Source organism: Emydura macquarii, unplaced genomic scaffold, assembly GCF_026122565.2.
Source record: "Emydura macquarii macquarii isolate MOO-44397 ecotype Brisbane River unplaced genomic scaffold, CSIRO-AGI_Emac_v2 contig_1375, whole genome shotgun sequence".
NCBI classification, from domain to species: domain Eukaryota; kingdom Metazoa; phylum Chordata; order Testudines; family Chelidae; genus Emydura; species Emydura macquarii.
In genome coordinates this window covers 71,094-89,777 of record NW_027131512.1, presented here as the reverse complement: position 1 = coordinate 89,777, position 18,684 = coordinate 71,094, and the positions used below count along the sequence as shown (strand labels likewise).

At 46.2% G+C, this 18,684-nt stretch overlaps 1 protein-coding gene across 1 annotated transcript; it reads left to right on the top strand.

Annotated features, from left to right (window-relative positions):
- Window positions 1-9,187: 9,187 nt before the first annotated feature.
- Window positions 9,188-18,618, top strand: LOC137155690 (killer cell lectin-like receptor subfamily F member 1). Its single transcript, XM_067552036.1, has 6 exons — window positions 9,188-9,272; window positions 12,935-13,033; window positions 13,876-14,031; window positions 15,003-15,157; window positions 17,018-17,130; window positions 18,459-18,618. Exons 1-6 carry the CDS (start codon window positions 9,188-9,190, stop codon window positions 18,580-18,582), a joined length of 732 nt encoding a protein of 243 aa, XP_067408137.1. The 3' UTR covers window positions 18,583-18,618.
- The last annotated feature ends 66 nt before the right edge of the window (window positions 18,619-18,684 follow it).

Here is an 18,684-nt window from a genome sequence, read left to right as displayed (position 1 = left end):
ACTTATATAGGGGTTGCTTAGATTCATTTACATGTTGATCGTATAGTGGAATTTGATTAACAGTTCAGGAAAGAAAATTATATGTACAATGGGATACACCAGATGTTTTCACAGGAAAGACCAAAGAGCCATTTGATTATACAATGTGTTTCAGGTACCCTGGCTATCACCCAAAGATGGGTGGCTACACAATACATGTCAAAATGCTAATTTGTATGGAGTAAGTTCCTATGGGGCCAGGAAGACAGCAGGGCACGTACCCCCGATACTTACCAGAACAGGAGATGTCTATTCACAGACTTCAAAAGGGCTAGAGTTCACAAAAGGAGTTTGCATTTAAATTGTGGTCCTGAGACATCCTGTGGGATTTTAGCATCTTTATCTCAGTCTCAGTTTGGGGCATTCTGTCACTGATTTAACCTGAGGGCTTCCATCACAGTTCAGGCTACCCAGTTTCAGGCCAGGCCTTCTATAATCAATTTCAGGCCAGGCATTCTATAATCAATTCTATGATTAATTCTTTGATTCCACAGACAACTTCCTTTGTCCTCTCTGTCCCCACAATTTACAATCCACTCTACTGAAAATGGAAGCTACCTCCCCTTTGCAAATGGCAGCAGCTCAGGTCAGCATTAACCTCTTCTCTTCTGATCACCTGCAAGCACACTGCCAGAGAGCCCCTTGGACCTGCAATGGAGAGCGAATCGATCAAGCCATTTGCAAAGGGGGTTGCTTCCTGACCATGTGCATGGTGGACAGTAAAATTTTCCCAGAATGCACCTAGGTCGTTGGTCTACAGCAGCCAAGTTTCAAAGGGAGGAGGAGAGGGCGCTAAGGACTCTGGGATATAGTTACGTTAGGATTACCACCCGGTCAGTATTTGATAGGCCTGGCCAGTTGTTTTTTTTTTGGATATGCCTGTTGCCAGAAAAAAAATTTAATCTGCCAGTGTTTTTTTTTTTTTAACATGGATCTAAAGATTTGCATTATTATCACAATACACTGGGATAGCTAGTGTGAAAAGTTTCTGCATTCAGCTAAAGATGCTGCAGTGTTCCCACTTCCGCAGTTTAAGCAACAATAGATCAAAACTGCTGACAGTACAGCAGTTGCCTGCCCACCACCAAACTTTGGGACTCCTGAGAGGAATTGCCTAGATGTCAAAGTGTCGAAAGTGAGCTTTGCATTAGATGCAACCTCAGTTCTTTCTGTCTGGAATTCTACGATGTTGCTGTTAAAAATAAAAAATTGCTGGAAACAGCAAAATCAAAGGGCAAATACAAATTCAAGAACTAGACTCAATTAATTTTCTTTATGTATAAAGTTCTACATCATTCATATTCAAGTATATAGTTAAAATATAGAATCACTGCAGTCTGGGAAAAAATAATCTCAGTGAAGCCGGGCACAAACAAAGCGGCTTGGAGAACCACGACCAAGATAAGCAAATGATGTCACTCTTATCTATAAGTGTTATCTCTCTAGATACCTTAAGTGACTGTTGAAGGGGGCGGTTGTGGAGTTGCCTTGTGGTTGGAGTTGAAGGGGCTTGCCTTGTGGTGTGGGCGGTGCCAGTTGTTTTGCATTTCAAAGGTGGTAACCCTAGGTTATGTTGACATGAGTCTGCACACTGCAGTGCCGATGCCAGAGCCCTAGGTTTGAGCACAGGTTAGAAAAGTCTTGATGTAGGGTTAAAATACAACATAGACGCTCAAGCCCCAAGTGCCCTAACACGGGTCAGCTGATTTGAGTCCCACTAACCCTGGGCTTACTTTGCAGTGTAGACATACCCTAAAGGGCTGCCAGCATCTGAGCTGGGGCTACTCCATTTAAGATCATCCCTCCAGGCCTGACCCACCTTGCAGGTATGGAGAAGCAAGGCCGATCCAGCCCCAAGCTATTCATTAACCCTCGCCTGTCCAGTGTGGTTGTTGGTACACCCCGTCCCACTAAATGTAATGATTTAGAAATGGGTGGGATTGGACATTTAGGTGCCTAACTCCAATGGAAATCAATAGGGGTTATGTGCCTAACCACCTTGGAGGATCTGGGTCCAAGAACCTATGTCCCATCTGCTTAAATTTCCTTCATTTCTGCTGTGTGTTTGCCTTCAAGAAAGTATTTGCTTTTGGATAAGCTCGTATTTCAGTGAAACCCCCTACAGGAATTTACCCCGTTTACATAAACTTAGGCCTCATTCTTGCTCCCATTAAAATCAAAAGCAAAACTCCTCACTGACATGCATAGGCGTGCACACGGGGTGTGCCAGGTGTGCCCAGGCACACCATAATACAGGGGTGTCAAACATACGGCCCGTGGTAGAGGGTAGAGGTGCCACCGAAAGAGTGCTGTCCGTGCAATTTCTCGGCAGACTGCAGGACACAGCGAGCTGCCGCCGAAAAAGAAGGAGCGGCGAAATTTTGCGGTGGATGGGAACACGCTGCGATCTGCCGAAATACCGCTCCTCACGACATTTTGTGTCGGAGACTAGAACACGACGAGAATTCCACCAGCAGGTAATTCAAATCTGGCCCACCGGTGGAATTGAGTTTGACACCCCAGATAAAGATCACGGGTGCACACCCTAATGAAAATTCCCGTGGTGCACACCCTAATGAAATGTGCTGCACACGCCTATGCTGACATGGGCTCAGACCCTTAACTTTTCACCCATTTATTCCTACAGTTCATTGCCTGTCTCTTAGCCATGTCTGATCCATACTTTGCCTTTCACCACATCACTGTTTAGTTGCATTATAGTCTCTTTCTTGGACGTTGTCAGAGGCCTTATCAAACACCAAACAGATTGTGACAATTGGCCAGAAAATTGATTTTTTCCCTGCACTCTCAGCAAATGTTGTCTTTTTAGTGAAAAATTGAAAATGAAAACATTTCCATTTGGAAATGCCAGCGCAGTGCCTCATGGGAGTTGTAGTTTGGATGCCTCATGCTCCCATTCTCTATAACAGCATAATGCAGCCCAGCCTTCTTTCTGGGTGACAGGAAGTTGTGCATTATGAGTCTGTGGCTGTGGTGCATCCAGATGTAGTCCAATCGGGAATCCCAGAGAGATGAACAAACTGGACTACAATTTCCATGGGGCACCATGGTGGTATTTCCAAATTGAACAATTTCCAGCCAGCCCCAGTTGACACACTGTGTGTGTGTTCACCTCCTGTGTCTGCTCACATTGCAGGTCAAAGTCTGTTTCAGCTCAGGGACAATGTTGGCACAAGAACAAATGGCTCTAAACTGGCCACGGACAAATTCAGGGAACTGGAAATTAGAAAAAGGTTTCTAACAGTCAGGTTTCTAACAGTCAGAGACATGAGGTTCTGGAACAGCCTCCCAGTAGGCCTTGTGGAGCAAACAACTTAGTTAGTTTTGAGAGAGCATTGGACAAATTTGTGAGTGCAACTGTATGATAGGGTTGCTTGTGAAGGTGGGTGGCAGGGCTCCGCAGCCTGGAACTCATTTTTGGTTTATGCCCTTTGTTATTCCTTCAGGGTTTGAGCAGGCCACCTCCTGGGGTCAGGAAGAGATATTCCTCCCCTCAATGTATTCTGGTTTTTGTTTGTTTGTTTTGTTTTATCTCCTTCCTCTGAAGCATTGTTGGCCCAATCCTGTTTTCATGAAATACATGAAAAAACAGAGCCAAACACCGCCCCCCTCCCTTCCTACCAAGAAGCACTTCACATTGCAACTTTAATCAAAAGTTAAAACCTCAACTGACTCTTATTGTTCTACTCTTTTAAATGTTCACTTCAGCCTTTCCATTTACTGCACTTTGTATAATTCTGTTTGTTTTAAGATTGTTTGTAAAACCATCCACTGACCACTTTATCTGTTTATTTTACCCACTTTCAATATATTTGTAAAAACCCTATTTTAAGTATAAAAAGCCACAATGTGAAATGTAATATACCTACCTAATTGTGAAAGACACTGGCAAAAATGAAATAATGTTTGCTTTAAAAATAATATGTGAATTCTTCAGCTAAGAGTTGGCACTGAGTGATTGGAGTGTGAATGGCTGAGCAATTGAGGTGGGTGTAGACAGGAAGAGTGATTGAACAAATGGTCTAAGGAAGGTATGTCGAAACAGACACAGAAAACACCAGCCTCACCTAAAACGTTTGAGGAAGGAAGAAAGGAGCAAAGATAATAACTTTTACCACTCAACTGGCTGAAGAGGAGTCCACCCTGATAACTTTGGAGTCAGCCCACTTTAAAGGACAAAATCTGATCAGGCTTGCAACAATGTGGGTGATTAAGGATCACACCAAATGTAGATGCAGCATGACAGAGCAAAAACCCATACACTTACATGGGGTCTTGTCCTTATAAAATGGGACAGAAAGATGAAGGCTGGAGGTTCGGGTCTACATCACCACACCAGCCAGCACCGGTGCACATCAGCAGAACCTTGTTCCTCACCCCCATGCTACAGTCACGTGGCCAGTGACTACCACAAGCACCAAGAGGCTGGTAACTATAACATCTGTGAGACCCCTATGTATGTTTGTCTGTCTCCCTGTCTGTGTGCATAAGTGTGAATGAAAGTACCAATTAAAACATGTGTCAATGAAGTATAGTTTATTAACAAGAATCTCTGTATTTGTAGAGCACAATATTGGTATTGTTACAGTGTTGATCCTGTTTCCCTGGTATTTGCATTATTGATACTATTTACCAAATTTCTGTCCTGGCTTGTTGCCTTATCCCCTGAAAAGATCCTGTGATATTTGTTATTTGGATAACAGCATCAAGGCTGGAGACGGGACATTGGCCCGGTGCGCAATGACTCTGAGGTGGCACTGAACATTCTCTCTCTCTGGTGCTTGGCTGGTTCTTGTTCACCTGCGCAGGGGCTAACTGGTCACTGTATGTGGGGTTGGGAAGGAATTTCCCCCCAGCTCAGATTGGCAGTGACTTTGAGGGGTTTTCCCCTTCCTCTGCAACATATGGGTGCAAGTCATTTACAGGCTTATCTGGGTGTATCTTGCTTAATCGTTTCCTGGCCATTGGGACCTCGAGCACTGGTGCACCTGGGTCCCTCCTGTTCTTTGCCTGTGGCACATAATAGCCTCATCTCCTGAAGGCTGTAATACTTTGGTCCTACCCACCTCAGAAATACTTGGGAATACAAATGGTTTTGACATAGAGGGGAATGAACTGGCAGCATTGAGCAGTGCTGCTATGGAAGACCCTGCTCCTTCAGATGAAGACTTGAGTGAATTTAGGGTAGGAGTCCAGTGGGATTTGGGTGGCTAAGGGCTTGTCTACACACAAACCACTTCAGCAGCACCACTGCAGCGCTTCAGTGACGATGCGGCCTACGCCGATGAGAGGGGTTCTCCCATCACTGTAGTTAAGCCATCTCCCTGAAAGATTGTAGCTATGTTGATGGGAGAAAAGCGCTGTCTATATCAGGGATTAGGTTGGTTTAACTGCATTGCTCGGGGGCGTGGATATTTTGCTCCCCTGAGGACATAGTTATACCAACCTAATTTCCCAGTGTAGACCAGGCCTCACTTTCTTAGCCCTGGTCTACACTTACCTGATGATTTGGCGGCAGTCGATGGGAGTTACACCAGCTACGCAGAGTAGCTTGTGTAACTCCTGTCGACTGCTGTGCTTCCTTTCTGCATCTTCACTGCACTGTGCCAATGGGAATCATGTTCCCATCGAGGCAGCGCTATGCCACTTGAGGGGGTGGTTTACCAGCGTCGATTTCTGGATCGATTGAGAGGGTCTTCACAGACTGCTCAGTCGATCCAGATAGGTTGATTTGCGACTTTGCTGCCGTCAGTATAGACATACCCTCTGATGCCTTTTAAAAATCGCAGGTTCAATGCACAAGGGAATGGAAAGCTGTCTAGGCTTGCCCTGTACATACAGATTAGTTGATGCACTTCAACCCTGACTCTCAGCCCCTTGATATCCCAGTCCTGGCCTCCCCACACACACAGCTCTGTTGATGCTCCTTGGTCCCAAATCATAACCTCTTCTTAATCCAGCTCTGCCCTCCCACCCCCAGCTCTGCTAGTGCCCCTCAATCCTGACTCACAGCCCCCATTGCTGTTCCAACTCTATCTCTCTCTTGGTACATCTACACTACAGCCACTACAATGTCCCATCTATGGCATTGCTGTTGTTTGCCACTGTAGTGTAGATGCTTCCTACACCAAGAGAAGTTTTTTCGTCAATGCAGTTAATCCACCTCCCCAAGAGGCAGTAGCTAGGTTGATGGAAGAATTTTTCTGCTGACCTAGCTGCATCCACAATGGGGATTAGGTGAACTTAACTATGTTGCACAAGCTGTTCAGTTTTTCACAGCCCTGAACATCATTGCTAGGTCGATCTACCTTTTGAGCATAGATCAAGCCTCAGTCTTTGTGTTGGTTCCAAGATGGAGAGCAGAATGTGACTGTTTAGACTCATTTTCCCTTGTGAGCTGAGTGAGGATTTAATGTTTGAAGGAGCTGGTGTGATGCAGAATAGTAGAGAGCGTGGCAGTGAATTTTCATATACCCTCTTCACTTTACTTCTCTGCATAGCAATGTAATCTACTGACCATAAATGCCCAGATTCCTGCATGTACAGGATGTTGCCTGCCTCACCAAACACACAAGTAGTGTGACCATAAACACCTCCACTGAAAAGTCCACTGCCTCCTCACTTCTTGTTTGCAAGAACCCCTGCAGAGCTTATAATGATTGTGGGGGCCACTTAGGAGCTTCTATAGAGAGTTGAGTGAAAATAGTTTGGCAAATTGTTTTTCCACCAAAAAATTCATTTTGGGGGGATCAGAAATCAGGAACTATTAACTGAATTTGGGTTGTATTCAGCAGATAGTTTTGGTTGGCAATTTGTTTTATTTTTTATAAAAAAAGTTGAAAAGTTTTGTTTCAACTTTTTTATTTGAAATGGTGTTTTGATTTTAAATCTGGCCAGTTTATTTTTTTTAAAGAAAAGCTCCCCCTAACCCCCACACACAGGAGAAAAATCTTCCAAAACAGCCAAAACAGCAATGAAAAACTAAACATCCCCCCTAACATTTTTTTTTCTTTTTTGGAAATTGGTTGACTGAAAACAAATAAAGAAACAGCAAAAATTTCATTTTCAGTTTGGCTTGAAATTCAAGTCTTGAATTTCATTCAAGTCTAAACAATATTCTTCTTCAAGTTTTCCAGTTTGATGGAAAAAGTTGTTTCAGTTTGAATGGAACTGGAGTTTTGGGTTTTCCCTTTCCCTCAAAAAACTGAAAAATTCCATTATTTGCCCAGCTCTACTTATATATGTAAAATATTAAGAGTTGGAGCTGGTGTAGAGTGGAGTGGCTCCATTAACTTCACAGTCTGTTTAAAACAGCTGAGGCCCTGGTCCTAAGGATCTAAAACAATAAATTGCATAGCCAGTATTGGCTTCCCTTACAAGTTTAAGGGCTCCCAGGGAGTTTGGGGTCTCTATCTCCTTGCAGCTTCTTAAAGGTTTTGGGAATTTGGCAGGACTGGAAGGGGTTAAGGTGACCTATTAACTCCACAGGCTGCACCTGGAGGAAGAGCTAGGGAACAGGGAATTGATTGCAGTCAGGCTCAGCTGGGGCAGGAATAGGTGGGACCTATAAAGCCTAAGCCAGGAAGCTGGTAACAGACAGGCACTGCTGCTGGGAAAAGGCAGTCCTTTTGTAGGAAGAGGGCAAATGGTTTGGAGCTGGAACACCCAGAGAAAATTGTGGTGCGGGACCACAGGTGATAGGAAGCAGTCCAGGGAAGGAGCAGTGAGGACTAGAAAAGTAAAGCCCAGAACTGCTGGGTGTAGAATCCCTAGGCTGGAACTGGGAATAGAGGATGGGTCTGGTTTCCCCTACTAGCCACTCAAGGAGTGACACCTGAAGCAGTGAATGGGAAGACTGCCCAGGGCTCCTGAAGGAAAGACTTTGCTATATCCTGGAAGGGGGGATGTGGAGTGACATGGCCAGAAAACTGAGTTATGTGATTCCTGGAGTGAGAGAGGGACTGCAGACCAGAGAGAGAGAGATGGGGTGACAGCATGCAACCACAAGAAGGGACATTGCCCTGATGAGCTATTCCCCAGAGTGACCAGGAGGAAATGCCAGACTAGCAGTGAATGGAGCACCCTGTCACAAGCCCCATTTTCAGCTTCCCCAAAACTTTAATGGCCTTGGAAGGTGTGTACTGAATGAGGCAGGGCTTGGTAGGAACTCTTGCCTCGCGAAAGGCATGGTGTGCTTCATAGATGGGCTTTGCTTTTTAGAAACTTCCCTAGCCCTCCCACCCACCCGGCTTCCTGCTACAGGCTTAAAGGAGACACACACATTTTCACAACCACCTGCCTAGTAGCCTGTGCTAGAGACCATAAAGGGGAACTTAGCCATGAGCACTCCTGGCATCTGTGCAAGAGCGTGTCTCTCTTAAAGCTGTGGTGAACAGGGCTTGAGGTGCCTGCTGGATGCCAGTTACTACATGACTGTCAAACCATTTCCCACTTTTGCATGCACTGCATCTCATCCCTTGAGTGCTCAGATATGCTGCTTCCAGCACAAAAGGAAACAGCTTCTTTCCAGTGCAGGAAAAGCCATGATATGTGTGGTATTGAAAACTGTGCAAAAAATTATATGCTATCACTCAAAATTCACAGGGGAGTTCCTGGTCCTGCTGACAGGCTAAGGCACTTTGTAAGGAAGCCTGCAATGTCGGTCTCAGTTGTCAGTCTGCAAAGAGCTAGCCTTGAACAAGTTGGGGTTGAGATGGGCCTCTCTGTCTTAGGGAGCAGCCTGTTTTGTCTGTCACTGTTTTGGGGTTTTTATGTGTCACATTTTAAATTCTAAGCATTAAAGTTAGGTTGCAACTTTCCAGAAAGAATCATTTATATTTTAATCTAATTTCTCTCTGGGTATGCCATGAACATAACAATATGCTTGTCACCCCAAAAAGTCTAATGCATTCTGGCTCTGAAACATAATCGCCTTAGAGCGGAACCTGGGCTTGGTGTCTTTATTAGCCTTCAGTGATGAAGGAAAAAACCACCGAGCAGCCTTTGCCTGACGCCACTTCCTGATGTTGGATGTGTCACTTGTCTCAGTTTACGTATAAAGAAGCAAGCTGCCCCTCTCTCAGAGCCCTGGTCCCTGGGTGTGCATTCTCCTCCAGTTGAACCAGCCATGGCTGGAGAAACAATCTATGCTGATTTAAACATCCATGGAGATTCGTCCCCCCTCAGCCGACCCCAGCCTCCTCAGTGCCTCGGTAAGTGGATTTTATTACCTATGTTATCACAAAGGTCATGATGCCATATTTCTAATGCACACTGCAGTATGGGGAGTTTAGAGGGACACTGTACAGCACTTAGATTCAGCTCAGTGTAGTGTGAAGCACTAGCTCCTGGGTCTGGATTGGTATCTGTAGTCTGAGTCTGGAGCGGGCTTGTTGATTCATCCTCCTGTGACATCTTGTCTTAAACTAGACTGCAAAATCTTAGGTGCTCTTCTTTTACCATGTGTGTACAACACTACAAGGGGGACCTCTAGGAACTACTATAACACAAATATTGCCTAATTAACAGAAGTAGAATTAAGGCCAGATTCTGATCTCAGTTATACTGGTGTAAATCCAAAGTGAGTCCTCAGGACCAGATTCTGATCTACGTGACTCTTGTGTAAATCTGGAGTGACCCCACTGATGTCAATAGATTCAGGTACAGAGTCTGATCTTAGTTGATCTGGATCACTGCACTCAGTAGAGTCAGGAACAGATTGTGATCTCAATGACTCCAGTGTAAATCTGGAGTGACTCCCCTGAGTTAACTGCATAACCCTAAATGTACCCTAGAGTAACTGGGATAAAATGCTGTCAGTCTGGCTGCGGAGATATAGATCAGAGGAGAATGGAGAGAAGTTGAGAGATTGGTTATGAAAATAGCTGGGGGCGTCAGATGCAGAAAGCCGTGGTAGCTATTCTGGGGGCTGAGAGCAAGAGGAGATGAGGTGTAACGATTCCAGCGTCTACTGCCGGAGATGTTCAAATCTGCATAGGATAGAGAGAAATCACTCTCTTCTCTTATGCAGGACCAAAGCTCAAAATGCATTGATCACATAAACCTCACGCAATGTGCAGTTTGGAGAAAATTCCCCTCCACTCTAGGGGTGGTGAAATCTGCCCCTCTTCTCCAACTGAAGGATGCAAGGGGGCAAATTTATTTTGTGCAAGGGCTCCATCACTGGGAGCCCCTCAGAGGCGACATTGAATCATCTCTTCCTGTTCTGCTGCTGTCCCTCATTTAAAGCATAGCCCTTTAAAGCTCTCATCCGCCTCATCCCCTAAGGGGAGTAGCGGTAATTCTGCACATCCCCAACCCTGCCCATCAGCCAATGGTGAAATCCTGGCCCCACTAAAGTCAATAGCAGAACTCCCATTGACTTCAGAATTTCACAGAAGGGACCATGATATATCATCTAGTCCAGTCCACTGCACTGAGGCAGGACTAGGTATTTTCTAGACCATCCCTGACACGCGTTTGTCTAACCCAGCGGTTCCCAACCTTTCGAATGTGTGGACCCCTTTTCAACCTCCAAACATTTTGCAGACCACCACATGCTACTAGTTTTATTTGAAAGTGTACATTTCCTTGGTGAGGATGTTTATTATTTTTCTTTTCCACGGACCCCCTGTAATAGCCTCGGACCGCGGACCACAGGTTGGGAACCGCTGGTCTAACCTGTTCTTAAAAACCTCCAATGACTGAGATTCCACAACCTCCCTAGTTAATCTGTTCTGGTGCTTAACTACCCTGGTGGTTGGGATGTTTTTCCTAACGTCTAACCTAAATCTCCTTTGCTGAGGATTAAGCCCATTGCTTTTTGTCCAGTCCTCAGTTGTTAAGGAGTACAATTTATCACCCTCCTCTTTATAACAAGTCACTTGTCAAGTCACCCTCCCCTCTTCCCCCCCCCCTCACCTACCCCCCAGTCTTCTCCAGATTGAAAAAATTGGGTTTGATTAATCTTTCCTCATAGGTTCGGTTTCCTAGACCTTTACTCATTGTTGCTTCTCTCCTCTGGACTTTCTCCAGTTTCCCTACAGCTTTCCCAAAGTGTGGCACTCAGGACTGGACACAACACTTCAGTTGAGGCCTTATCAGTGCCGAATAGATTAGAACCATTACTCCTCGCATCTTGCTTACCACACTCCAGCTAATAAATGCGAGAGTAACGTTCGCCCTTTTTGCAACAGTATTCACCCAACGTTTCCATCAGCGCTGACACCAAATTAACCTGACATCATAAACCAGCAACAAATTCAGCTCAGTGACAACTGGACGTTCAGCTCAGTTACACCTCCCCACACCGAGATCTCACTTCACACCTCAGGTACAGTGCTGAGCCTCATGTAGGTCACAGGCTCAGATAGCACAAAGAGGAGCAAAGACTGCAAAGACTGCGTGTCTCTTCGTTTTTTCCACAGGGGACTGGACTGTACGACCAGTCAGGGCTGCAAGCCAGTGCTGGTGCCACAAGATTTAACACATTCTTGTATATGTCATAACCACATATGCAGGCCTGGTAATGCAGGAAAAAATGTGGGCAGCAAATATTGAGACGTGACTCATAGCAGGAGTACAAATAATCTGTTATTTAGATGGATAGTGAGAACATCCAGAGTCATATTAGACAACAAATGCATAAACCCAGGTGCTACTAATTCACGGGAATGGCTGGTTGAAATTTTTTCACTGAATCAATTTTCAGTAGGAAATTGTGTTTTCAGCCAACTAATTTGTTTTTGCAAACCGCATTTGCTTTCTGCAGAAAATGTGTGTGGGTTCTTTGGTTAAAAAACAGAATGTCTGAAAATAAAACTATTTACCCTGATGCCTCATGGGCGTTGCAGTTCAGTTTCCTCATGTCCCCAGTCTCTTCTATGGGCTGGGCTCCCCAGCTGGACCACATGTCCCATGATGCAGCAGGGCCAGAGGCTCTATGATGCACATCTCCTCCTCCCCAAAAGACAAGACCATAGGTCATGATAGGAGATATAGCTCCCATGAGGAAACACAGCAACATTTCCAAATTGAGATATTTCAGTTTTGGGTGACGATTTTTTGAAACATTTGTTTTGTTTTTGTTGAAAATTCATAGTCTTCATCCATTCTATTGTTCCAAAATTTACAATGCAACATGCTGGCTAGACAGTCACAAAGGGACTCCTAGGAATGGCATACTTCTGTCTAACAGCTTTACAAATTGGCCTCTGGACCATGCTAAGGGGAGACCTGCCCCACATGGGAGGATTTTTTTAGTCAGAACTAGGAGGAAAAAACTAAGCTCCAGCCCCTTTTATTATTATTATTAGCTCACTTAATACTAGAAAAGGTACGGTTGCCAGGTGTCCAGTTTTCTATCAGAAAGTCCAGTCAAAAAGGGGACCTGGCAGTGTCCAGTTAAATGCAGTAACCAGTCTCTGCCACCGGGGGGGGCATAGGGCGGCGGGGGGGAGCAGCAACCACTCCTGGAGCCAAGAGCCGCTCTCAAGAAGTGCCCTGCTCTGGTGAAGAGAGGTATTGGTGGCTCCTCCGTCCTACCCACTCCATCTCCCTCCCCAGAGCATGACTCCCCCTCTCTCACTCACCCTTCCACCCCTAGAGCCCAGCTCAGCTGGCAGTGGGAGGGAGGTGGTGAGAACAGCGATGGACAACAGTGAGGCAGGGAGATGAGCAGGAGGATAGGACCTCGTGGGAAGAGGCGGAGCATGGGTGAGGCCTTAAGGGAAGAGGTAGAGCAGGGGCGGGGCCTTAGGGGAGAAGAGGTGGAGCAGGGGGCCGGGGAGGTTCCCGTGCTCAGTATCCATTTTTCGCAAATTAGAGAGTTGGCTGCCCTAGCAGACGGTGCTTTAGTCATAATGGCATCTTTCAGAATGCCATCAATTTCCCCGCTGGCATCGGATCGCTCTGGGGGTCGGCTGGGCTGGAAACATCATCCTGCTGGGAGCTGTGATGGCACTGAGTGTCTGGGGTGAGTAGCTCAAGGCCACACAACCACTTTTGTTTGGGGGGTACAGTGATGCCTCCAAAATTCTTGTATCCCTCCACAATGCCATTCTGCCTTAGGCCCCCATTACCCGAATACTGCGCCCCTCACAATTTTTAATGAATTAATTCTCACAATTATCCTGTGAAGCAGAGCTATTATCCCCTTTTATAGATGGGGAACTGAGGCCCACTGAGACAAAGTGAGTTGACCAAGGTCACATAGGAAGCTTGTGACACAGAAGGGAAATCTCCCAGGTCCAAGACTAACACTCTAACCACTGGGCAAGAAGTTGATTTAGGATTTCGTTCCAGTTACTAAGAGATGACTCGCTACTTCCCCCATGACATGTCACATGAGCAAGATAACATTGATGTATGACACTAAAATGACCCATTCAGGATAACTTTCCCTTTGCTAATGTGGAATGGATCTGAACATTTGTAATGAACAATCTATCCATCCATCTATTAATCCCCACACACTGCCTTATGTCTATCTGTCCATCCCCCTGTACTGCCTTGTCTATCTGTTCCCCCACATACCATCCTATTGCCCCACACACTGCCTTATCTATCCATCCATCTCACCCCAATACCATCTAATCTATATAGCCATCTATCTATCCCCATACATTGATTAGGCAGTATGTGGGGGGGATGGATAGATAGATGGCTAATCTATCCCTTCACAGCCCTCCATTTATCTATCCCTATATCCATCCCCTCACTCCCCACCAATCAATAGACCCCTGTGAATAGTTTATTACAACGCCATGTTCTCACCATTCCAGTCCCTAAGTCATTCACACTGATGTTGCTATGAAGTTTTTCAGGGCCCCTGCAGTAAAGCAGAGACTGGAGCAGCCTTGAGGGCCCGCGAAAGCGACGGGGTCACTGGGAGAAATGGAAATGGTACAGACTACTGCTTGGTGTCTCACCTGAGACAGCGTCTGTGCGACTCACCCCAGAATGGCTCAGCAGGTAAACGCAACTCACTCTGTCCACCCGCCCTTCTCTTTCTGTGGAAGAACTCCCTGTGACTCAAAACGTGGGTCCTGTTCACAGGCTAGGGGTTGGAGGGGTGGAGGTCAAGCAGAGAGCTGTGCCTCATCCTCTGCATCATCAAGGTTTTCTCAGGAGAGCTGTGAGAACTCCTCTTAATTCTGACATGGCTGCTACTGCCATTCAGGGCTGCTCCTCTGTATACTCCTCTGTAGACCCCTTGATTTGAAAATGAACATCTGAATAGCCTCTGCCTCCCCTTGCTCCAGCTCAAGCAGACATTTTTGAGCTGGTGAAAAGTCTCCAGCCTGCACTGCACAGGAGATCACAAGGGTCCCCTCTGGCCTTACTCCGTGACCCAGCAGATCCTCCCACACAGGCTACTGGCTTCCCCTTACCTCTGGTTAGAGAAGGATGAGGGTAGATCAGGCTGGGTGTGGGTTTCCCTCCTCCCCCACCAATTCCTGTAGGTGTTGAAATGGCCAACGAGCTGAGAATGGGGGAGAGAGGACTGAGGGATTATTTCCCCTCCCCCATCTCCAGCCAGAAGGAATTTTGGTGGCATTTGACCCACTGTTCAGAGCAAGGTTTACTGAGCAAAGGATTCTGATGGGCCAGGGATGTTCAAACACCTGTGAGGGGTCTGGAGGCCCTCTGCCACCCTTTTCTACCCTCCCACACCAGGGTCTACTGGTGACCCTCAGTCCTGACCCACAGCCCGTGCTGTCCCAGCCCTGGGCTCCTCACACCCCACATCTCTGCGGTGCCCCTCAGTCTGGACCCGCAACCCCACAGCTATTCCATCTCTGGCTCTTCTCTCAGCAGATGAAATTCTATGAGAGAGAAAAGTCCTGGTTACAATATTTAGCAGGAAGGCTCCAGAACCATTTCCACTGTTTTGCTGGGTCTTTAGTCCCATTAATGGTGTCTCTTTACATTTCCCCTTCCAGAGGGCTCCGGGTGCAAACTCTGCCCCCTGAACTGGCTGCTGCATGGGGACAAGTGCTACTGGGTTTCCAAAGACAGCAAAAACTGGAATGAGAGCCATGATTACTGCTCCGCAAAGAACTCTCAAATGCTCATGTTCCAGAACCAGGATGAGAGGGTAAAGTAATAGTAGGCTGTGGAAACTTGAGCTGGAGAGATGTCTAGCTTGACCTAACAAAACGCATTGCTTATCTGACCTTCCCCACCACCCATTACTGTAGTATCTGACCACCTCCCACTCTTTAATCTCAACACCCCTGGGTGATGGGACAGTATGATCTCTGATATACAGATGGGCAATTCCCTCTGTGCCTCGGTTTCTCCATTGTGCAGATGGGGAAACAGAGGGACTTGTCCAAGATCACTCAGTGAGTCTGTGGGAGAGCAGGGAATGGAACCTGGCATCCTGAGTCACAGCCACTGGACAGGTAGGTTGTCATTCACTTTATGGCAACTGGTTATTCTGGAGCCATGTTAGCAACTCCACCAGCCCAAGGCCTGGACTGTAAAGTTAGACTCACGAAGGCCCAGCTGGTTCCCCCTCACGGAAGAAGAGTTCTCCACAGGATGGAGGGTCCAGTGGAGGGCAACAAAAATGATTAGGTGGCTGAAGCACATAACTTATGAGGAGAGGTTGAGGGAACTGCGCTTATTTAGTCTGCAGAAGAGAAGAGTGAGGGGGGATTTGATGGCAGCCTTCAGCTACCTGAAGGGGGTTCTAAGGAGGATGGAGCTAGGCTGTTCTCAGTGGTGGCAGATGACAGAACAAGGGGCAATGCTCTCAAGTTGCAGTGGGGGAGGTCTAGGCTGGATATTAGAAAAAAAAATTCACTAGAAGGGTGGAGAAGCATTGAAATGGGTTACCTAGGGAGGTGGTGGAATCTCCATCCTTAGAGGTTTTTAAGGCCCAGCTTGACAAAACCCTGGCTGGGATGATTTAGTTGGGGTTAGACTAGATGATCTCCTGAGGGACCTTCCAACTCTAATCTTCTATGATTTTATGAAACACCCACAGGAGAACCTAGAATCATTCCACTGCAGAAGGTGTGGTTTGCTTCCACACGTACAGAATAGTACCAATTGGGCCCTCCAGGATGTGTGTGAATGTTGGGGGAGGATCTACAGGAAATCAGGACCCTCTGCACTTCCAAGCCCACACCCGATCCCATTCCCCCCTCTCCAGAGCTATGTTGTTCAAACGTCCCTATTCACTGCTGCTTCTCTAGACCTCCTCCTTTAAGGTAGGGTTCTTCTGTGGTATTTCCAGAGCGCTGAGTAGAGTGCATTGCAGGAGTTCAGTCAGAGGGGTGATGAAGTCTGGAGATGCTGGAGAAAAGACTGCAGCTAAGAGGAAAGTCATGCTCCATGAGCTGACTGTGGGTGATATAAAAGCTATTTGTGGCATGAGTGCTGTCTAGGCACATCGACAGAGATCAGGGCAGAGGAGGAATTACTAAAACAACTGCTGCAGGCAACCAGAGGGGGGCTCAAGAAGCCGTATGGAGTGCTTGAAAACAGTGAAATCCCACTGACCATTATCCCCATTTTCTGTTTATCCTGAGAATAAACGAAGGCCCACATCCACAAAGTTGTACACACAGGTTTAAATACCTTTGTGGATCTGGGCCTAAATGCATGTACTGTTTAAAAAAGTACAGCTCCAAACGCGACCGAGGTGTAGTTGGAAGACAACTTGACAGGTAGAAATTCATAGTGCAGCAATTGTGTCTGTTCGCTCATTACAAAATATACATCCAGAATGAGTGTTTAGGATCCTGCAGGTCAGATTCTCAGATTTATTTTGGGCACAGAACTTCAAAGCTTAGGCCTGGATACTTGAAGAGATTTCAGCTCCTAGCATCCATTGACTTCAAATCAATTGAAATCAATGAAAGGAGCCTAAATACTTTCGAGGTTCTGGACCATAGTGAATTACAGGCTATTATATTCATCACTATCCCTGCCATGCCCATTACAGGAATTCATAAAAAACATCACAGAAGGGAAATACCCTGTTTGGAGTGGACTTCACTTGACAACCTCGAAGGGAAACTTGACTTGGGTGGATGGTTCCCTGTTAAATCAAGCAACGTGAGTATTTCCTGTTTTGTATTTAAGACTGGAATAACCAGGTAACTTGATCATTCTAGATGTTCGTGTGGCCAGATGCAAACTCCTTCAGAGCTGGCACTCTAAGGGAATGGCCACTCTAGGCTTCACATTCTAAGGGCCACATTTTCAAGGTGAGCCACAAAAAAAGTAGCCATTGCACATCTCCACCTGGAATGGTAGTCTCAGGCTATATCCACACTACCACTGATATTGGTATAACTTCTGCCACTCAGGGGTGTGAAAAAACCCACTCCCTGAGTGACATAAGTTACAATGACAGAAGCCCCGATGTGGACAGTGCTATGTCGGCAGAAGAGCTCCTCCTGCCGCCGACTTGTTGGGGGTGGAATAATTATGTTGATGGGAAAGTGCTCTCCTGTCGGCGTAGAGTGGCTACACGAGAGATTCTACTGAGGGACAGGTGCATCAGTACAGCTGCGCCACTGTAAGCTCTGGAGTGTAGACATGGTCTTACTCCAATGCAAGAGGTGTGCATGCAACCTGCCGTCTCACCCATTGATCCTCACCTCCTTGTTTCTTTGTACTCCCTCATCTGTCTGTCTCCATCTGTTGTCTCTTGTCTTAAAACTTAGGTTGGAAGCTCTTTGGGGAAAGGCTGTCTTTTCGTTCTGTGTTTGTACAGCTCCTAGTATAATGAGGTCCTGCTTCAGGACCAGGGCCCTGTAATACACCTGATAAATAACATATAGCGTCCTAGGAACTACAGTAATATTAACTCTCCCTCACTCCCTGCTTAAAGAGTGAAACAATGCTTGCAATCTACAAAAACAAAACCAAGGCAGAAGTTTGAGGCTCTGTTATTCTCTGAAGAAGAGTTTGGCTGATGGGAGGTGCTATACAGAAGCTGAATATACAGTTTATAATTAATCTGGCGGACTCGGAGCAGATGACAGCTAGAGGGAACAAAGTTGTGGAGGAGAGATGGGCAGCATCCATTCTCATTAACTCTGCTTGGGTGTGTGTGTCACATACATACAACAGCTATCCCAGGCCACCAAGATTCTATTCTGATTAAGTTCTTGCAGCCAGCGTTATCCCCACATCTATGCACGTTTCTACTATGCATTAAGTAACACGACTAATGTCAATCACAGGTGGTTTGTTTCTCTCTCATTCTCCCTGCCAGTTCATTTCATACTCGGTGAGGTGTTTGAACTCTGCAGGAAAAAAATCAAGTACTCATAAACAAACCACATCCAGTCCACAGGTTAGAACAAGGAAGCGCTGCTCTAAGAGCTATGTGATAGATCTAGACTCTGAGAGTGACTTCCTTTGTTTTTCTGCAGGGTTTCACTATCTGCCCCTGACACTGGAAACAGCTGTGGGGTGTGGAAGGAGAATCAGATTCGTGGTGAAATCTGCAGTGGTGATTTTAAATGGATTTGCCAGAGAGATGCTGTCCTGATATAAACGGCATTAACGGATCCCCTATTTGATTAAGGGACACACAGGACTAAAGTCCACGCTGTGGGTAACGTTCTCAAAGGTGGAGGGCCATCGCTGGGCCTGCAA